The sequence below is a fragment of the Apteryx mantelli genome, chromosome 7, assembly GCF_036417845.1.
Source record: "Apteryx mantelli isolate bAptMan1 chromosome 7, bAptMan1.hap1, whole genome shotgun sequence".
In the NCBI taxonomy this organism is placed as follows: Eukaryota; Metazoa; Chordata; class Aves; order Apterygiformes; family Apterygidae; genus Apteryx; species Apteryx mantelli.
This window is the reverse complement of record NC_089984.1, coordinates 44,303,749-44,326,463: the sequence shown is the minus strand read 5'-3', so window position 1 is coordinate 44,326,463 and position 22,715 is coordinate 44,303,749. Positions and strand designations below refer to the sequence as shown.

Sequence of the window (22,715 nt, the reverse complement as noted above, 5' to 3'; positions counted from 1 at the left end):
AGTCACCTTCTCTTTGAGAAGTTTTATGATTTTTTTTTTTTTTAACAAATTTGGAATGTAGAAGTTTGGAGGTCTTTTTGTCAGGTGTCCTGTCAAAGTGTTCCCAAACTGGGCTAAGTCTGGTGCTTTTGAAAAATTCCAGCATGCACATACTTGGTGAGATTTTAGTGACTGCTTTGCTGAAGAACTGTGTCCATATATTCCAGATAGGATTTTTCCCCACCTGTAGCTCAGGGTTGTAACTTGCCCAGAGTCCTGTACAAGTCCGTAAAGCTGGGAGATATTTCTCTTGTAGTTCTTTCAGTGCCTCCTTGTTGGCAAAGGTGGGAGAAGGAACGGACTGTTTTGAGCAGGCTCAGAACAGGCAGACGTGGACGGGGGACAGTGTCCCTCCGGGTTCGTGGGTCTGCTCCGAGGCTGAGGAGTGGGGCGATAGGTGGGCTGAGGAGGGCAGGTGGCCTCCGCGCCTGGAAGAGGTGGTGCGTGTTGAGGCAGAAGTGGCTGGGGGAAGTGAAGAGTCACATTATGAGAGCTAGAATTAATTAGACTTGGAAACTGGAAAATCTGGAGGTCTGAGACTAAGAGTTGGCATATGGTAGGGGACTGCAAGAAATGATAGTCTACTTTGTTAAATTTGGTCCTGAAAGATAGGACTCCCGCATTGCCTTTGCCACATGTAGTACTCTGCTTGTTTCTCAACCTGCTTACAAATTCTTGTTTTTTTCCAAAGAGCTGGGAAACAGAAGAGTTGCAGGCTTTATATTTGGAGCACATGACCCTTTGTAATGCCAAGTATACATAAAAAGTCAGGGTTTGGGCCTCTCAGATTGGACGTCTTAAATCTGTGGATTCTTCTGTGTTTAATGTGTATGTGCTACAGCTCCCCACGTGTAAAACAAAAACAATAATGCAGGAGCCTGAATATTGCAGAAATGTCCTGGAAACCCATCTTTATTCGTGGGCCGTTCAGGCACTGCGGAGATGAACACTAAATGAAGTCTCTGGGGATTCCTGACTTTGGAACTTTAATAGCAGCCTTTATGAAGCTTTTGTTTTGAGTAATAAATTTGTGCTCTTTGTATGATCTACCTGAACTGAGTACAAATTTCAGTCTCCAGTTATGATTGTTTTTCACTTGAATTTATGTAAGTAAAACTACATGCAATACGTTTATGCAAAGGCATGTAGTTCTGACTCTTTCATAATATTGCCTTATTCTGATCCTAAGACCCCTTTATAAAGAAATTCATATCTCTCAGTGATTTGCAGAGACTGGTTTTATTTGGTAAGAGCAAGGTGCTTTTATTTATTGCATACGGGCAGAAAAGTAAGCTAATAGGGATGCTGTTACTGGCAGACACGTGCAATAAAAGGAATTTGCATATATAAAAACAAATATGCTTTTTTATTCCCTTCAGGCTACAGAAGATCAGAAATAGCGATATGTTTTCCTTTGCATTGAGATATATACACTATTTAAGTCAACCCATTGCTTCATTTTATTTATTGATAAATACTGCTCCACTGTTGTTTACCACCTAAAATTTCAAAGCGTTTTAGGTCGCAGGGCCATCAGATTTTCAGTAATCTGAATTCTGCAAGTAAAAATACTGGTCCTATAAATTTATGTGCTATAGGTCTTCCAAATATTTGTGCCTGATGAGAAGATAAAGTTCCTTGCAACAGGCATCTGCAGTTCCTATTGAAACCACAAATGGTGTCAAAACCTAACGTGTGTGGTAGTTGCATAGGAGCACTGCATGCAGACAGCTGATTTGAGTGCAAATTCCAGGCAGTTAATGGACACTAGGAGAGAAAAAGCAAAGAAACCAAGATGCAGTCACATCACATGAGTGGGTGCTCACCCTAATGAGTGGGCAGACTGGTACTTTTATAGATTGCTATTCAATGAATTTTGAACTGTGCAAGAAATGACAGGAGGGAGTTAACTAAGAAGCAACTGTGTCCCCATCTTTTTAACGTATAATTAAAATCTCAAACCCAAAATTTCAAGAATGCACTTTGCTGATAAAGGAAGTAATTGTTTTGTATTCATTTGGAATGCAATCCTAAAACAGTCCCGTGTTAGACAAGTACAATTTCCAAAATTTCTGCAATTAGTGATAAACTGGATTTAGTACTCTATAGAATATTATATAAGGGTAGGTTCAATTTAGGTAACACTTTTCCTTCGCTTTTTCCTTTTGTAAATGTTTATGTAAGTTTTTCTGTTGGAGCAAATACTCTGGTCAGTTGTCTTCAGTGAGGTCTAACAGGCATCCAGCTGTGCAGAATAACTGACATTCAGCCTTCTAAACAGAGGTGATGGTGTAGGGGATGATAGAATCTGTAGAAACAACTTTGCGAAATATTTCGAAGGTTTCATTGTTTCTGAAAAGTAAACCATGTTTTTATTGATAGTTTTTATGTATCCTTCTTAGAGCTACATTTATTCCTATGGAAACAGCGATAGCTATTACTCAGCTGGAGTGGAATCTTAGACCACCAGAATGCAGCATATTGGTCCTATTGACTTCATGGTACCAGAAAATCATCTTTAAAATTGGAGAGGGCTGAGTGGAGCAAGCAAGGAGACTATCTAATATTTGATCCCGATGATATGTAACAAACAGCCTTTTAATTCTAGCAGTGAATAAAACAATAATAAAAATAGCTTCTATCTCCAGGTGCTATCAAATTATGGGGAATTATCTAAAAAAAATTACCACTGTTTTCAACTTCAAGAACTAAAAAGCTCACATCAAATCCTAATAATCACAACATTTCTAGAGACATGAAGTTCACCTCCAACTCATTAAATCTGGAAAAAAACTACTTTTTTTTTTTTTAAGCCTCTTTTCCATTTGGCACCTGACTCTGATCTACCTGTGTGAGAAAAGGTTTGTTGAAAAAGTTGAAAATTCAACCACTGATGCACACAAAACGCGTGCCCCCACTTGTCTGCTCGGAGGGGGCTGGGTTCAGCCCTGGGAGGGGGGAGCGGCCGTTCGGTCCTGCCGTCGCTGCTGCGCCGTCTCCGCGCCCAGCGGCAGCGTTCGCTGTGCAGCGGGAGGTCGGCAACGAGCGGGCAGGCGCCGGGCAGCCCCGGGCTCTGCAGCCGTTCTCAGGAAAGATTCGGTGCCTGCAGATGATTTTTATATGGAGGACTGTTTTTTGCGATGCGCGCCTTGCTAAATGGTGGGAAACCCTAGTCCAACCAGCATTTCCTAGAAAATTTCCACAAATCAGTATATTTAGATGCATCTATATGTAGAGTAAATATCTATATTAATTATTAAAATTATACTCATGTCTTTAAACTTACAGTTTTTATGAACAGGATAATTTAATCCCATCTATCATTTTGTATAGAATTGATCATTTTTATCAACTGTACAAACAATCCAGCATGTAGGGTTTTCAGAAATGCCAGATTTACAGCTGGTGGTTTAAACAGTTTTGTGAAAATGTTCTTCTTGGCTCACGTAGGGCAGCAGTTGGCCAGGAGCTGCTGCTGCTGCTGGGCCCCCGGCATGGCGGTCAGCGGGGGCGCTGGGAGTCCTGCGTCATCTGCAGGTGAGGAAACGCTCATCTGCCGAAGAACAGGACAAAACGTCGGGGTTTTCTTTCTCTTCACCTTGCGTTTTAATAAATGTTTTCCTTAGCTGGGACAGACTGTTTCTCTCGCAGTGCTACTGTTAGTCAAAAAAAGGTAGTTGAAGGCAACATCTTAATCTGTCAGATGCTGGTATAAGTTTGCCTCTTTTCATAGCAGCAAGGCTGTAAATATTCCATTCTAAATATTTCAAATATTCTATTCTATGTAAATATTTTATTCTGCTTTTATGGCTTGTTCTTAAGGAGGATCAATCAACAACAGTCATTTTAGCCTATTTTAACTTCATTCTTCTTTTTTCCCCATCAAAAGACAGTAGATATTTTAATACTGATAACAGTTTAATAATTTCCATAAAGAACTGTCACCTAAAAGACTTCAGTATTTTTTTCCCTAAGATGCTGCGGATGAAGGAAAAAAGGAGTAAGGGATAATAAACAATACATATTTCAAATGCAGCCTGGCTGTCTGGGAGGGCTTTAACTAATGGCTTGGCCTGAGCCTCACGAGAAACAAGGATACAGCAAATGAGGATGTTAGTGATAATTTGTTTTATGAATTAAAACAAGAAACTTGTATATTACTTCAAAGAGAAGAGAAAATGGTGCTCATATTTCTGTGTATGAGGTTTAAGACCTCCATATTACTAACTTTTGTAAACATGGTGGTCAAAGTATTTAACTAATTGAAGTTATACCAACTTAACTGAATTGGTATTTAATTTTATACAACTTCTATAGCATATGAGTTTCTGTGTAAAGCCTTCAAAATATTTAGCATTTTAAATGTACATAGAAGATATTACAGACCCCTTTGGGCATTGCTCAGTACTTAGTATGTTTTTTCCTGTTAGTATTAAGTACTGGCGTTATTTCTCCCAAAGTAAACTACAAAAGACTGTGTATATAATGGAGGTGCTGTCCAAGAGCTTCTCAAAATACTTTGGGAAGCTTTGATGTACAGAGTGTTGTGTCCTTCCATATATTTGGCATGTGTTTACCTAGGTAGAAACAGATCAGTACACTGAAGTGGGAACTATTTGTGTTGCAATTGTGTCTTTTGGCTATTTCAAGTGAAAAAGAAACGGCAGCAAAGTCGATGTCTTGCGTTAGTGCTTTTGTCCTCGCCAGGAGGAGGACACCTCCTAGTGCAAAAGAGCTCGTAGGGTGCCTTTGTTGGGCACTTAGAATAGATAATGTGCTGAAAGTGTAAGCAAAACCCAAAGTTTCTTTTGATCTTTAATAGAAGTTGCAAGGAACATGCACTGCTGTGTATTAATTCTTCCTTCCTCCAAGACAACCAAGAAATTCAAAAGGCCTTTAACCTGCTTGACTTGTTTTGCTCTTTTAATTTTTTATGTGGCTCTTTTGGGAAAGATATTCTTATCTTTTTGAGGAAGATGTTTTACTGCAGTCAAAACTGAAGAAAAAGACTGAAGGACTGTAATTATCAAGTGCAATTTTAAATTTATTATTTTATCTGTACACTAAATTTTCGCAATATGGAATTTTTTTTTTGCCTGAAAGAGAAGGACTCAAATTAACCTTTTTGGATAAGAGTGGATCTTCAAGTTTTGCAAGCATTGGTACACTTTTATTTTGTTAAATAAGGCAATTACTCTTCTTTTGTATTTCCTTCAAGGGGGAAAATGTAGGAATTTCATTTTCAATGTGTTAGACAATATTAATAGCCAAAAGTCAGATTTTGATGGGTTCTACCTAGTTGCAGAAATCTTACATGACTTTAAAGAGGATACTAGTGCAGAAGAGAGAAAGCAGAGTAGTTTTTGGTGGATTTTGAAAAGAAAGCTGAGTGCGCACTGTAGTGCGTAGCGTGCCGAATCTGATGGTTCTCAGCGGGGCCAGCCAGTTTCTGGTCACCTGGAAGGCTGTGGAGCCCGGCACCCTGGCGCCTGAGGGCAGTACGTCATGCCGTGTGACTTCACATGTGTCATACGGTACGTGTCCGTCTGCCATCGGGTCAGTGTACCTACATGTGCAAAGCTCTCAGGAGCAAAGGAGCGGTGGAAGAGTTGGAGGCTCTCCCCATCCTTCTGAAGAACAGGGGCAGGGCGTGCTGCAGCCACCAAAAATGAAGCTGTTCTGGCAAGCCTCGTGCTGGTGAGACGCCGTAGCGTGGCCCAAGCTGTTTGATACTACTGCAGGAGTTGTACCTGGGAGCTCAAGGTGCATTACGTAGCCTGCAGGCACAGACCTGCCAGTGAAAACAGATCTTCTAGGTCAAAAGCAAGGAATAAGGTGCAATTCACAATGTTACGTAGATGTCACTGTGTTAGAATAAAAGAGAAGGTACAGCAGAAACAGCTACTTTTCTACTTCTGTACATATAGACACTTTTCTACAAGGATGTTACGAAGTAGGTATTTGAGAACACATCATCCACTGTGAATCGGTTTGCTGCATTGTTTCTTTGTCCTCATTTACCTCATTTCATCATCTCTGATTAATTATCTCTGAATAATCTCTTCATTGCTTCTTCAGCTGCTCTTCATTCTTCAATTGCTTCACATAAAAATGTGTTGACCGCCTCAAATATTTTCTCCTAATCTGTTTGCTTGTGAAGAGCAGAGCCGGAAGTCTGGGGAAGAATATTAAAATGGGGTTTGTAATTTAAGCAGACAATTACTACCTGTGGTGTAGCATGTCTAGACAAAAACAAATTTGGAGAAACAACTATTGCTAGGGAAAGGTTAGCAATTTTTCCCACCTCGAGGATATAGTGGTGATAGTATTTTCCTACCATTTTCAAGGTATTTGACTCTTGAAATTTGTGTAAGTGTTGGGTCATTAATGATGATTCTAAGAAACCCTTTCAAAAAGTACTTGGAGATGCTTATAGCCTTGCAAAATTGGATTTGTTTCTGAGGAGAACTTCTTCTCTCCAGCTAAGCTGAATACAGGAGAAAATCCCTAACTATTGAAAAGTCGTGTTCTGGGCCACTTCTGGTAGGAGCTGCTTTGGCAAATCGGATCTGATTTTATGCTAGAGCTTGATAAATTGATGACATGAATTGTTCAGTCGACTGCAAAGCAAGGGACTGGACTTGATGACCCCAAAACGCCCTTCCAGCTATGTGTTCCCAACCATTAACAATTATAAGTGTAGTCTTTTCTTCATGGAATTATTTAGCAAGAGGGAGAGGGAGAAAGAGAGTGAACTTCATCAAAGGCAGGGAAATCACCAAAACTTCTCTTTCAGCTGATTGATGAAAGTTTAATGAGGAAATCGATGAAACTTTAATAAGGAACCCCTGCTAACTCCTCCTGCTTCAGTAGTTTCACTCATGTATGCTCGTAGACAGCTTGGGCTATCTGTGCATCTAAGGCTTATATTATTATGCTGCTTTCCTAGACTCTTTGGGGAATTGCATTTTCTTCCCCAAAATAAAAGAATCAAATGAGCAGTAAACAACCTTTCTGCGTATGAATCACTGATGGAAGCTGGTAGGAAAGTCACTTTTTCATGCAGTGTTAGCTTCTGTGAGCGTTACGGAAGACATTTTGTTGGTTTTCACAAGTGCAGACAACTCCTGGAATTAGAAACGAGTACAGTCTTTTGGAGGCTGGGTGTTTAATTTAACTGAATGTTCTGGATTATTCCTCAAGTAAATAAACAATAAAATTGTACCAAACAGTTGGATTAGTTTGACACTGATTTTTTTAATATTTCCATTGTGACTCTGGTAGGATGATCTATTTTTCATCTATCCATGGCTGAAGGATCAAAGCTGTAGTAGTGTTTGTTAGCAGGGAGTTTTTATGGCCTGCGTGTCTGTTGTATTAGTGCATAGGCAGGTGTTTTAAAGGAATCGTGTTTGGAATTGACAAATACAGTGGAAGTAGTAGAAGTTTTTTGTGATGTTTACTGAAAACATCTGACTTCAGTTTTGCTAATGCAGAGAGCTTATTTTGTTGGCAAAAAATTGTTTGTGGGGAGTTGGAAGCAAAGCAGCCAAAAGTTAGGCAGTACGAATAACCTCAAGAGCCCCAATCTCTTTATTAGCTATAACCAAAGCAGATTGCTTTCCAAAAACCACTGACCCATTTTTTTTCCCAATGGTAATTGAGAACAGTAACAGCAGTTGGCAGCTGCAGTGCAAAACTTCTTAGATGTCTGAATCCAGAGGAGAATCTAAAGCCTGAATTAGACCTCTGGACTCCTTTTCCACGCGTGGGGAGTTGCAGGCCTTGGGATACGATCCGAAGCAGTTTTCCTGCTGCCTTGGCGTGCCTCCGGGCACCTGGTGGCCGGCTCGCTCGCCCAGGGCATGGGAAATCCCGGGAAATCCCAGGGAGAGGCCTTGGATGAAATCCTGGAAAAAATCCCTGGGGCGGAGAGCGGGACCTGCGGGCTGCCCGGGCCCCCAGGAGGGGGTTAGCGGTCGCTTTGCCAGCCCCCACGAGCTGCTGCTCTCCCCGGTTCCTCCTCGGCAGTTACGTACCGGGGTCGTGGTCTGGCCCTAAGTGTCCCTTTGCTGGCTATTAAAAAAAGAAATGCACAGAGATACACTCAGGAGAAGAAATTCCATAAACTTATGAAATGCCTGAAGTGATGACTCTGATCAAACAGTGATTTTTGCAAAGCTACCAGTTGGCTCTTCTTGCCTGAAGGATTTCCGCATGCACTGAAAACATTTGCTAAATGACATAATAAGCTAATGATTGCTTAATTTTTGAATACATAGCTCAGTGTAGAGAGAGAGTAACAGCTGGTGTTTGTCAAATTAGGTTTTCTTCTTAAGATTTTTACTACTCATTTTCTTGTTTATTTAACATACTTAGCCATGATTGAGCTCTGAAGGTCTTCCCCTAAGCTTGTTACACTTAAAGGTGAATGTTACATAGTGAAAAGTGCACTCAAGCCTGGATTTACTAGACTTCTTATAGTTTTTGTTTAAAATCGTTAGATGTTTCCTGCATAAAATGTTTTCAAGAGGAAGGTTGCTAGTACATACTACTTTTAAAACTCGGGTATTTGCCTGCTTATTTATTATTACAGGAAAGCAGTCCATTGTAAAACACTAACATTAGACGGTTAATATAACAAATTAAAAAAAATCAGATTTGAAATCAGACAACTTATATTTAGGTAAAAACAAAATAAGGTTGTTCGTGCAAGGTTAGGAAGCCATTGAACTGAAAATACCTACCAATATATTCAAAAGTTTGGCTTTTTAATGTAGATTTTTTATTTCAATGTGGTAACTCTAACAGTTTATATAAGACTTGCATACTTTTTTTTGTTTTGTTTTCTCCCTCTAGGTTACAGTGGTATGTTCAAATGTATGGGTGTCTTAATCTCTAAAGATGCACTAACTACAAACTAGGATTTTTAGAATAAGAATTACGAAAGGGGCAAGACTCTAGGGGATGAGCTATTGCAAGAGAACAATTGCACTGAATCAGTGGCTCAGCCGTAGAGCTTGGACAAGCTATTATGTAAAAATTCTTCTTAAACTGTGCTATTACACGTTTTCTACATTGAATTCTACATGGCTTTTGAGTCCTGTGAAAATATTAAAAAAAAAAAAAGTGTCTCACTAAGGTGGACACACAAACAATGGAGGCCATGTGAAAAATACCGAATATTTCTGTTTCTTCTTGTTTTGAAATTCAGAATGCTGAAAAATATTGCGTAAACCCATTTGTTTCCAATTAAAATTAATATATATTGTATTGCTTTCTTCTATAGGTGGTTGCCAGAATAGCCTTAAACCAGTTGGCGGTAATCAAACCATTGCGTTAGCTGCTGCTGCAGCAGCAGCCACCACCGCCATGGTGTCAGTAGATTCCGAAACACCTCAGGTACCTTCATCTACGAGTGTCCAGCCATGCCATGTGCTGACCTTGTCGCCAATCAAAATTCCAGTTTTGACCTCACCTTTTCCAGGTAAGATCTGTTCCTGATGGCTTTTATTGAGTTTGGAAGGCAGAGAGCACCTTTGAGCATGAGTTTTGTTCTCGGTGTTCTTTGTTAAACACTTGGTGGATATAGATTGCATTACTGTGTTCAGGACTTAAAGTTATTTTTTTCTGATGCTACTTAGTGGTGTCCTCTGAAATTGTTTTAAAAATGAGTTCATAACTCAGATTACTCCATATAAACGTTCAATTTTTATGTAAGCAGTGACATGTATGGATAGTATATGAACTGAGTTGCATCCTGTATGGTCCTACTGACTTCTGTGGTCAGTAAGATGACATGGTCAATGGCATTTACTCTTTGCAGAAGACCCTCAATCTTGTAATGTTGGCAGTTGAAAGGGATCTGCTAGACATGCAATAATATTTGATTAAGGATTAAGTAGATTGTTTGGGTGAGCTTATAAAACGTACTGGAAGAATGTGGCCATGGTGCTGTATGATAAGTTTAGATGTGGTTGCTTACTGGAAAAAATGCTGTTTTCTTAGCATGATATCAGGTAACAGCATTCTGAATATGACTCCTGAGGAAGTACTGCATCCCTAACTTGCTATAGCAAATCTGACTGATTTAAAGTCTTAGGGTTATTTTTGAAACTTTTTGTATCTTGTATGCTTAAGACCATATTTTAGAAATATTATACACCAATTATGTTAAAAGTTTCAATGTGGGTGCATTTTCCATCTTCTTTTGGTATTTGAAGTGTAACATAGCAAAATAGAGTGAGATAGAAATTTGTGGAAAGTATACAGTTATGGTTTTAGGTGTTCAGATGAAATCCTCATGTGAAAAATTATCTTGGTAATTATTGTTCCTGTTGAGCAATCGTCAGAATCGTTCAGGTAAATGACTTCCAGGAAAGTAGAGTTAGAAGAAGTTGTTACCTATATTGATTCTGTGAAACGTCTCGGGAGTTTGAAGAAGGTGGAGCAAACTGACTCATACAAATGAAGGTATAAGTCTTTCAGACATTGTCACGAGAGGAGTGTACTTAAATAAAGGTACAAAGCACAGTTAAGTGCTGCTACGGGACTAGCTGTTGGTGGGACTTCCCACGGAGTTCTGCTTTGATCCACAGAAACTATTCTGCATCCCCATACGTAAGCATCTTCGAGGAGACTCCAGAAGGGGAAAAGTCATTCTTTATCTGTGCTGAAAAAGAATTACATGCCAGATATATTCTTCCAGACAAGATCTTCCCTGAATTCAAATGCTCGGGCGTTCTAGGAAGAAGCAGTCGCAAGACTTTTGATTTACAACTGCAATAGCAAGCTCTGCATGAATTGTGTTAGACGTGATAGAATATTATAATATTGAGAAGCTATGCCATTTAGATAACTGGCTCAGCTTTGCAATGATAAACATGTCAGGCTGTGATAATTGTTGCTTTCCTTTCGAATGAGTGTATGATAGGCTATCAAATATCGTGTTTTGAGTGTCTGAGCAATCATCCCATTGTCAATCATTCACAGTAAACTGCACAGTTCTGGGTGTTTCCTCCTACAGAATATATAGTAGCTTTTTAAAAACAGAAAGCTTGAAAGTGCCCAATACATGTAAAATAAACTTGAGATTCCTCTAAACATCTTTCTTTATTAATTGTCAAGTCTCTGTAGTGAAGGCTATGTACTTTGCAAAGATTTCTATAAAGCATTTTCATGAAATTTCTTTTTATTGTGCTAGTAGTGAAGAGGACTTTAAGGTGTTCATTTTAGATTATCTTCCTCAATATGAGGCTGATGAAAAGCTTCCTGAACTTCCTACGAATTGTGGTACGTTCTGGAGTAGGCGAGGAAGCAGGATTGTTCGTACGGCCTTGGAATAGGTATGGCTTTCAAGCTGTGCTGGCGTTGTCTGTGTTCACAGAAATACAAGTACAGCTGCCTGATAAAAAGACATGAGAATTTTCATAAACGCTGGTGAATGAACCAGAATTTTGGTAGACATGAATGAAAAGAGCCCTTGAGTTTAACTGAGAACACACCAGTTAAATTCTTCGCAGAAACATTTAAAAAGAAATTTACTCTGTACACACTGCTGCTGCAGTATGACTACCTGTGATCTCTTCTGTTGAAATACACGGTAGACAAGACGTTGAAGTTGGATTTAACTTAGCTTACAGGAAAAAATGGTCAGTTGGTCAAAGGCAGCTATCTGCTGTCAAAAACAAAATTACATTTCTATATTGCAGTATAAGTTAATGATTGGGAAAGCATCAAGGAAAAGTAATCTAATGCACAGATAATCCCAAGTGTAGAACATATTTATAACCCTGTCTGCCTTTGAGTTAAAAACATCAGTGTGTTGACATTTATTAAAGGTGACCTATTGTTCTCAAAAAAAATAAATCTTTGAAAGAATGTAATCTGTGGCCCCTGGGGGCAGTTGCATTTTTCTTGTTTCATGTATGATTTATAAAGTAACGTGGTAATTAATGAACTTCTCGTGTTCTCCTAGTCTAAGGTTTATGTAAGGCAATGTTCACATAATATGAATGAATTTAGGAAACAGAAGAGTAGATTATTTCCATCTTAAATCTACAAGCATATTGTTTTCTATAAGACTAAACATTTGTGTACTTAATTATGAACTGTTAGTTGATTATACTGGGTATAGCTATTACAATACCACCTTGTGTAATACTGTATTTCTAATTGCAGTGTGGGTGGAATTTGTCTGATCAATAATGTTATATTTGACTGAATATTTATTCTTAAAGAGGCTTTTAAAATGATTACTTATGCAGCTTTACAGTTCAGCTGTGTTACTTTCTGGCAACTTAATTAGTAAACTTAGTAAGTTAGTAAGAATTAGTAATTAGGAAAAAAGGAGGAATGTTAGTGATGTATGCCAGCAGGTATTGGCAAGTAGAATTTTCAGTATCTTACAGATTTCCTGCATCACAGATTTAATTTCTGGAATCTGAATTTCTTTAAATCTGTGTCTTTTTGTGCCCCCCCTCCCCCTGCTTTTTTTTTTTTTTTTTAAAGAAAAAAATGGAGTTGGAAGGTGGAAGCGAATCACCAGTTGCTGTGGGCAGGGAGGAATTTTAAGTATTCAGAATGCTATGATAATTTTTGTAAGTTCATTTTAATATAATTCAGTTTACATTTTATAAAAGAAAAGCAGAAATAGAGATATCAAGATATCGGGGAATTTAAAACTTTTTGCATCCTTCTCCTGTACAGGATTCTGTAAAAAAAAAATTCCTCTTGAGCTTACATGCATCTTTCCCCCCGATAAAAAGCAGATGATAATACATTAATCCTGTTCAAGAGAGAGGGAGTAAAGCAGGTTTGCCGCGAGTGTAAGGGCTCTGTGATATGAAAAACTTTTGGAATAATTTTTGCCATTATGTATTAGTTTGGCACCATGCTGATCTTACAGACTTTTAGTGATAAAGTAGACTTATGGAAAAGAAGAAAAATAAAATGTTTAATTTCCAGGAAACTCCCTGTTTCTACATGAAGCAAATGTCCTGTGATCTTGAGGAGCAGGACGGCTCCCACCGATAGCTCCCCCGGGCGAGAGCAGGCCCCGTGGCCTCCGTGTCTGCGGCGTGGCGGGAGTCCCGGGGCGGAGAGCAGCGTTCAGCACATCAGCCCCCCCTACGGAGACGGGGAAAGAAGCCCCCGGGGCGCGCGTTAGGATAAATGCCAGACTCGCTTGCCCTTTGATAGATTTGCCCTCAAGTCCACGTTCTCCCTGCAATATCACAGGTGTATCTGGTGGGTTGTTTTCATCTGCAAGAGAAACACTTCATGCCCTCATAAGTTAGTTCTTGCGTATTTATGTCTATGTGCGTATTTTTGTATTGAAGACTTGCCGTATTTCCCAGGTGCAGAGAGGGGACAGAGCCATGTGCAGAACTTTGTCCTGCTCTGGGCAAGCGTTTCTTGCTGCTCGGTGGCAGTGAGTCACCAGGACAAGGAAAGAGGTGCGGTGGCATGAGAAGCCCTCGTGGCGAGGTGGGTCTGCGCGGAGCTTCAGAGCGGCGCAATGCTTGAAATACAACTGAAATGCATTGCAAGCAGATCTGTGGGTCAGTGGTTTTTTTTTCTTTTTTTCTTTTCTTTTAGAGAATTACATACAGATCTACATAAATTAAAGAAAGCGTGGGTAAGGGGGAAACATATCTATGCATCCTGGCAATCGGCACTCATCAGAAGTCATAGAAGTATCTGCTCAGTGGGTGCCTCTGTGCTAAGATCCAAAATTCAGACACAAAACACCTTAGGCTGAGAAAATAAGCATCAATGAGCACTGTGGCATGGCTCCCAAATGAGCAAGTATAACTGAGCCAAAAGCACAGTGATGTCTGATCATTTGTGATCATCTGCTCTACAGAAATGTGAGCTCACAGCACATGTCTCCACCCAATAACAGATGTTATCAGAATCAATAATCCCTGTGATCAGTAAGTTTGAAATGTGTGTGTTGCTTTTTCCTAGCCTTAGGACACAAATTTCCTTTAGCCTGAGAGCCCACTGTAGCATGCAGTTACTCTTAGTATAGGACATCAGTTTTCTGCTATTAACGCTGCTGGACTTGAGATTTAAAATGTTATGAGTGGTTATAGGGCCATAATTATAATAGGTGAGTAGGTGTTTGCTGAGACTGAAAAATCTTGTAATCCTTGTATATATAGTTGCAGAAGGATAAGGCTAACTGCCGACCAGGTCATGCAATCTGGAGGGCTAATGGTTCCTGGAAACAGCTAGGCTCCAGAATATCATAGAAAAAGTTTCTAAAATAGAGTGTAAAGTGAGAAGCCTGTCTGGAGCTCTGCTAGCGAATTATGCTGCTTCATCTAGCTGTGCCCCGAAGCGCGATGTAAAGGGAGGTGTGCGGCGGTCACCAGGCTGCTAGTTCTGCCACCTGCAAGAAAGCATCCTAATCCTAGGCTCCTGTTTTGTGCACTGGTTTTGCTTGCTTATTCACTTCTAGTTTGTTTTTCATTCTTAAAAAAAAAAAAAAAAAAAAAAAAGTGAAATACCTTTGAAAATAATAGAATTTTGTTCTGGAGAGTGGCTGGATTAGTTTCTGTAATAATGTGATTTATGAAATTTTTCCAGTGAGAACATGTCCCTCAGACTTGATTTCTGAATTTTTCTCCTCTTCAGCCATTCCCATCTAGGAACCGTTGATCTCAAACCATTCAAGACAAGGCATGCGGCCATCACTTTTGTAACACAGTTGTTATATATTTGTACAGTTGCCAAATACATTATTCTATTTTCTGCCTTTCAGAATGTAGAATTCTATCTAGAAATTCATTTTGGCATTTTCCTAACAAAAAGCTGAGTATAACTATTGTGCTGCTTTGATGCCATTTTTGTTAAAGTACTTTTTTTCCTGAAATTTTTAAACAAAGGTAAACATTTCAATTTTCCTTCGTTGACAGGGTCTTTGATATGCTTATTTTCTTTTATTGAGATTTTGTTGTGTTTAGCATGGTGTCTGTTATCATTCCTGTACAATGAGTTCTGTTTGTAGTGCACTGAAATGCTGAGTGGAGTTTGCAGCCCCCTCAGAACATCTAATAACTTGACTAGTGAGTGCAGTTTTTCCAGTTTTAAGCTTGAAAGAAATAAGAACTATGTGGTACCTTCCATACATTATATAGAGCAATGCAGCTGATTCAGGCAGCTTCTAATGATGAATATCCTGAATATTATGACTAGACTTTCTTCTGAAAGTGGCTAAAACAGTAATTATTAGTGACTCCTGCAACAATAAAATTATATCTTATTATATTATATCTGGCACTGCTTTCAGTTTCTTTGAAAAGCTGTTAAGCTTACAGCTTCTTTTGGAAAAATGAAATTCCAGCAAGAAGCCATCAAAGCCAACATCCAGAGTAAGGTTTTGAATAAAGTGTATGTTGTGGTCAGCCAAAATTCACTCTTGAAGTGAAGGACATTCAAGATGCTAGTGTGTAATCCTAAAATGCTTAGGCTGTTGCATCTGTAATTATCTTTTGACAACTTCCAGAAGATAACATGCAATTTGTTGTTTTACTTTACATTTTATTGATGAAGGCTTGAGATAAGCCTCACACCAAGCTGGAGATGTAATACCAATGCTGTTGGCTAAACAAATGTTTAAAATGTTGGTATTTGAGTCATTCATAAGCGGTTCACTTAAACATTCATGCATATGTAACGTAGTTATGTGGACACTATGACTCTTTCTTCACTGTGCCTCAATGGTTAGTGTCTGGTGAAAAAAATTACCCAAATTTCAATATTTGAAAATATTAGAAAAATTAATTACCTGGACAGTGGGGCAGAGTGCACCCTCAGCAAGTTTGCAGACGATGCAAAACCGGGAGGAGTGCCTGGTACAGCAGATGGGTGTGCTGCTGTTCAGAGGGACCTCGACAGGCTGGAGAAATGGGCAGAGAGGAACCTCATGAAGGTCAACGAAGGGAAGTGCAAAGTCCTGCCCCTGGGGAGGGATAACCCCAGGCACCAGGACAGGCTGGGGACCGGCCACCTGGAGAGCAGCTTGGCAGAGAAGGACCTGGGCTCCTGGTGGACACCAAGGTGAACATGAGTCAGCAACCCACCCTCATGGCAAAGGCAGCCAACAGCATCCTGGGCTGCATCAGGCAGAGCATTGCCAGCAGGTCGAGGGAGGGATCCTTCCCCTCTGCTCAGCGCTGGCGAGGCCGCACCTGCAGTGCTGGGTCCAGTGCTGGGCTCCCCAGTACAAGAAAGATATGGACATGCTGGAGCAAGTCCAGGGAAGGGCCACGAAGCTGATTAAGGGACTGGAGCATCTCTCACACAAGGAGAGGCTGAGAGAGCCGCGACTGTTCAGCCTGGAGAAGAGAAGGCTCAGGGGGATCGTGTCAATGTGTATAAATACATGATCGGGTTGGGGGGGAGCAGGGTAAAGAAGGCAGCCAGATTCTTCTCCATGGTATCCCGTGACAGGACAAGAGGCAATGGGCACAAACTAAAATGCAGTAACGTAAGCCGCTCATACAGCGGGAGCCCAGCTGAGTGAATCTGAAGCATCAGGCAACATAAGCATTTGAACAACTTTTGCATCCTTATCCTGGTTTTGGACATTTTGTAGTTCTTTTGTAAAATGATACCTTTGCTCATCCTTTTCTAGAGAACGTTATGATCTATTTTAAATTGTTTGCAAGCAGCAGTGTGTGCTGTAAAGCAACACTTCTTGGGGAAAAAAAAACCTTTTTTCTTTGAATGACTCTACGCTTCATCAGTCATGAAAGTTTACACTAATGCTTTAATTCCTGAAGTTTATCCCAGCTCTCCATTTTCAGTGGAACTGAATAGACGATGGAGTTCCCTGACACAGCCTCCTAGAAGACTTTATCGGAAGAGCTAAAAAGTAGGTAGGGACATTTAAGTTTGTTCAAGGAAGCGTAATGTGAGAGCCCATGGCGTAATGAGATTAGAGAGGCATTTTCTGTGCTTTGTTCTGTTTGTAATATTGTAGAGGGGGAAATTAGAAAAGGGATGAAAGCTGATGAGTGGAAGCGGTAGGAAGAGACTCAGGGGGCAGGTGCAGCCTGGCCCGGTGGTGATGGAGCCGGGTTGTGGCCGTGCTCGGGAGAGTCTCCTCCTTCCCTCTCGCCGCCTCGGGGGTCTCTCAAAACAGGGTTTGTTCCCTTACGGAAACTGTAAGTGCTGGTGACAGCTCTGTCTTGCTTTCCTTGTGTGGCTTCATTTGACAGAATAAAATTCAAGTAACCTCAGATGGAGCCTTCCAGAAACACAATTTAGTGCGAAATACCCTAGCACAATATTTCTGTGGTTTCTGTGGATTACAGGGAAAACTTGATTCACATCAAAGGGGTAAAACGGAGAAGGTTCCAGAAATTCTGTTGGAGCTCAGGTTTAGTTTATTTCTTCCTTTTTTTCCTGTTTTCATTCATTGGTTCATCTGCTTATGCATGTGCCAGGCAAAATGTTCCCTTTTAATATTTAAATATTTTAATATTTAATATTGCTATTAACGTAGTTTTTATGCCAGATTTAACATAAAGACTAACTAGGAGCTTTTGGAGATAAAGCTAGTCAGTGATGTGTACTGCAGCTTCAATTTTATTTGCTCTGCCCTTAAAGAGAAAACTTAATTTTCCAGCACCATCAAGCCAAATCTTTGAGGAGGGCTGAGTCTTAAAAAAAAACAAAACAAAAACTTGCAATGAGCTTCTGGAATTTACAGTTATGTGGTATAATTCAGGTATGGGGTATCTAGTAATCTCTAATACCACTCTTAGGGCCACTGTATCAGTATAACAGAAGTTATGATTTATCTTTTTTTTAAAGAGTTGTGGTATTTATTTTCATACTTTTGCACACAATTTCCTAATTATTCAAGTGAAAAAAGGTAAAATATGAGACTGCAGTTACGGACTCTGTAAATTAGCAGTGAGTACAAATATTAAAAAAGGCACCATCTGCCATATAAACCATTTGCCACCTGTTCTTTTGCTTTCAGAATTATTTAATGGTTTAAATTTAATGTTTTAGCCTGCCGCAGAACAGCTGGGAAGTGACTAAGTATTTTTCCTATCAGTAACTTAACAGCCAAACAACATTGTATGTTAAAAACAGCTCTTAACGCCAGAATTTTTCTACATGGTCTTTCATGTGTCTGTCAGCTTGCTTCATTAGGAAGTTCTGCTGATATCAAACACATTTTCATAACAACAGTTACTCAACAGTTATCTTTATGGTATTTTCTGGAAAAGTTTCTCTTCCACAGTAAGCAGGAGTGATGGCCAGTTCCCAGCAGTCACAGGGCTCACCGATGTTGGGCGGAAATTCGTGTGACGGAGGGGTTGCTGATGTGAAGTACGTAAATGCAGCAGTCTTTCCTAAAGCTGGAGTCACTCAGGCTGACCTGCGAGGCGAGTTTTCGGTGAGAGTAAGACTAGGTAAAATTTATCCGTAACAAATACCTTTTCTGGATTTTAATTAAAGGATAAGGTTAGTCACCTCTCGCCCCTCAAAGTCATCTAGAGATTAGGGCTGGCGACTTTGTCGGTTTTAACAGTACTCGAGTTGCGCGGTTGGGTGTGAGGAGGAAGCTCCTCGGCTAAGGCAGATCGATGCCATTTTTGACTATAACGGACTCATCATGTCACTCCGAGGTGCGGTGGTTCAGCCTCTGCTGGGACTAGGAACACTGCCATTTTTCTTTAAAAATAAAACTGAAATAAAATAAATCACTCCAACAATTATTATTTTTTTTAATCTAGGAAGAGCTGTAAATACTTATACTTGGAGACCTTCTTTTACAGTTCTGGGCGTTCAGAGGGTTTCTTTGTGCTCTGCTGGCCGGGGTATTCTGCAGGGGTTTAGGGTTGTCTGTGGTTTTCTTTCCCGCTGACAGTCACTCGAATCAGTAAGACAATTCACTCGCCAGTAATTTTCCTTGTGCATTTGTTATTTAAGAGAGACTAGCCAATACGTATACTGGAAATCATAGATTTTAAGTGAGCAAGAAATTGTTTATGGAAAATAAATGAGCAATTCCCAAATATTCAGAATGGAAATATGATATTCATCTACCCAGGAAGCTGATATTTTGTGTGTGTGTCCTGAGTGTCTAGCAGTTAAAAAAGCTTCACTTTGAATACTGAGTAGTTTTAACAAGCTTGTTGTAAATGATCTGCCCAGCTTTAATGCTGTGTAATGAAGCAAGCAAATGAATGTTTATAGTTATTGAAGTGATAACTTCCTACTCAAGCTAATATTCAGCATAAAATTACTTTTCAGTTTCATATCTGTGTCAGTACATCCAAGGAAAGGCGTGCGCATACGGTGGTTTTCTGAGCTAAAATAATGCCAGAGATCACATTTAAATGAATATCAGCTTCCCAGCTAAGACTCTCTAAGAAATTGGATGATCTTTCCTAAGACGATTCTTAGACATCGTGTGAGAATTCAGCCGTTTGTTTTCTGTCACTGTTAAAAAGCTTGATGGTGTTCATAACGAGAAAGGGTTGCAAAGGCAAACCTGCTACATAAGGAAAAAAGATGCAGAATAATATCAGGCAGAAATTTTGGATATTGCAATTTCTTTAACACCATTGCCACTGAAAAATAAAGTCTGTCACGGAACATTGATACAAGTATGTGGATGGACAGATCTAAACGGGCTTTATGGATCTTGATTCCGCTAGTCTCTGCAAGTAGATTATGACTTCTAATGCAGTGAGACAAACTCTGTATAGCTCTCATGTATCTATGTATGAAAATACATCTATAACGTGTGTCTCATTGGAATAACATTGACATGACTAACTAGAAGGCAAGAATTTCTGTCGTGGTAAAAATACAGTTGCAGAGGGAATATACGGCTCTGACCCTTCATCTTATCTCCTGTGAGAATAGTGTGACCAAGCTGATTTACGTTACAAATTAGTTCTCCTTCATTCATACCTCTTAGGCAAACAACTGATTTCTCTAGTGTGAACCAGAAGAAACTGGTTCAGTGTTTTGAATGTAATATCAAGATATTGACAATGGCAAAAACTTAATTAAATATTTTATGTAGTGGTTAGAAAAGGCAAACAAGGCAAATCCTTTCATTCATGCCCAGCTGTTTGCTTGGTAAATGTCACGAAAGTCAGACTTAATTTACTATATATTTAACTACTTGTTAAAACAAGTAGAAGGGCTTTTTCTTCCAACAAATGTCAGTGCAGCGCTGTTGAAAGTGTATGCTTTAAATCGGATTTCACATGTTAGTAGCAGCATATACACTCTTAAAACATCTGCAGGGTGTTTTTTCCCATTTGGGACAAATCAGTGGGGCAGATGTAGGCAGTTACTATTGCTGAGAGTTGAGATATTAGTACTAATATAACACTTAGCAATTTTCCTGAGGAAAGTAGAGGTACTTCAGGACGTTTTGTCTGAATCGCTTGTAGTGTCTCTGTTGGCCTGCCCGAGACTCGGAGCCTCTTGCACCGCTGTGATGGGCAACAGCACTGGCAGCAGCCCTTCGCCACGGCTCCCGTGGAGCGAGCTAAAAGCTCCGGATGTACACGATGGGGCTGCTTCCCGGTCAGCGGGGTGGGCAGCGTTGGCCGCGAGCAGCTGCACGAAGTCAAGGGGAAGAGCGGGGAGCACCCAGGACAGCTTGGCTCCGTGTTTTGGCAGCCAACTTCCACGTTTCATTTCCAGCTGTGTTTTCATGCAAAGTCAGGTGGAGCAAGCACGCTTTGTAAAGTTTAAAAGCTAACAAAATAACATAACTTTTCTTTGCCTTTTATGCCTTGTGATTATTTGTCCAACCTCATAATATTTGCATGTCCATCTCAGGATTTCTGAACTCCTGCCTTGGCTGGACTTGGATGTCTTAATATTTTCTTGACCTCATGTGTAAGACGAGAACCGGGGGTGGTAATGGAGTTAAGACTGGTGGGAATCTTTGCAGTTCTTGGTCCCTGATTTAAGACTGGTCAACTGCTTTGGGAATCTGTTGGGTAAGTCTAGTTCGGGGGTACCTGCGAAAGTCGGTGTGTGTGATACGTGTGATGGAGGAGGAGGAGAGGGATGTCACCGAGCAAGATGCGTCTCCTGCAGTAGTGCCCGTCGACATGAGGGTTTCTCGGGTGCTCCCCTGCCGCAGGTTAGCCCCGCCGGCAGTACAGCGGGGAGGCGTGCGGTGCTCTCTCAAGTTAGCTAATCTTGCGAGAGCAACTCTTCTCCCACCGTCCTTTCCAAAAGACTGATTTCCTCTGTGGCAAACTGAATCATTGCTGAACCATAAGGGGAAAGATCTCCTTTTTCTTATAGCACTGAGGATGCGAATATACCCGCCAACATTACAAAAGTATTATCTGTAAGTTGGGCTCATTTTCATGTGTGATGTATATGTTTTATACGCATAGAAATGTTTGAGCAAGTGTATGTAAATCAATTTACCACCTCCTCATTAACTATGAGATGCTATTTTTTCCCCGAAAGACTTTTCCATAAGGAATTCTACTTCATGTTCTTTCTATTATGGACTAAAATTTAGTTGAGATTTCTGTTGCTTAACACAGAGCATACAGAAGCCTTAGGAGAAGAAACCAAGTTGCCTAAAACTAAGAACAGGACGCAAGCAAACAGTTTCAAGGCAAGGAGAGTCATTAGATTGGCCTTTCTGGGAGAAATGTACAGACAAGAATTTTTATTTTGTGATCATGAGTTTTTATTACTTGTGACCATGAGGTTTTTAATCAGAGCTAAATGAGCAAGTTGTTTTGGTGACTGCTGTAGTAGTTTCCTTAGTTTATGCAAGTAAACCACCAGGAACTTCAGATGCATTTTCCAAGGTCTAAAACAGTTATGATGTTACATTGCTTCAGTACAAAATAATTCAAGGAGCAATGACACGTAGACATCTTTTCTGAGCTGATTAGAAACATTGTGGACCTGTTGAGAGCACTACAAAGAGGCAAGTTTTGCTAAGGTCGGTATAAAAGATGGAAAGATGCAACAGGAGTAACAGTACTTTGTATATATTTCTCTTTCACTAGAGAAAATGTTAAATATGTTATCAGTGTGAAGAGATGTGCATGTTTTTTTTTAGTTATTTAAATAATTTTTGTAATATTTTCAGCCAAATTTATTCTATTTTTCAGTATATTTTTTGGCCTCTTTTCATGTAAAAAGAGCTGTAGTGTGGATTTGAATCAACATGTTCTCAACGCTTGATTTTGATCTGTGGTACTGAATTGGGTCTATATGTTATATAAACCAGTAAATCTACTGCAAACAGTCTGATGGAGGAAAAAAATTCTTTGGTCTCTGTGAACTGATCTATTCTTGTAGAATTTGCCTCTGCGGAATTTTCTACCTTCTTGTAGCAGATGTTTATGATGATGATTAGTTAGGAAATAACTTTACAGCATTCCATGAATTTAAATGCATTCGAAGAAGGCTAATATTTTGTTAATTTTTCTCCTAAACAGTTTGCCTAATGTAATTGTGAACTTAATAGACAGTAAATTCCATGCCAGAAAAGCATGCTTCAGATAATTTAAGAATGCTATTACATTTAATCTGGGAAATTAAGAATAATATAGCCATACCTACTGCTTTGGAAGTTTCTTCTACAGAAAACTGAAAGTAAACATAAATTTCAGGGAGCCGTAGCAATTATGTGCCCTTGT

The 22,715-nt window shown here is 39.8% G+C and overlaps 1 protein-coding gene across 1 annotated transcript in view; it reads left to right on the top strand.

The window, feature by feature from the left end:
- TCERG1L (transcription elongation regulator 1 like) overlaps nucleotides 1-22,715 on the top strand; it is a 116,873-nt gene that overhangs the window by 8,824 nt on the left and 85,334 nt on the right. Inside the window, exon 4 of the mRNA XM_067299573.1 lies at nucleotides 9,329-9,526. Within this exon, the coding sequence (XP_067155674.1) occupies nucleotides 9,329-9,526 (198 nt within the window). The remainder of the gene's footprint in view (nucleotides 1-9,328; nucleotides 9,527-22,715) is intronic.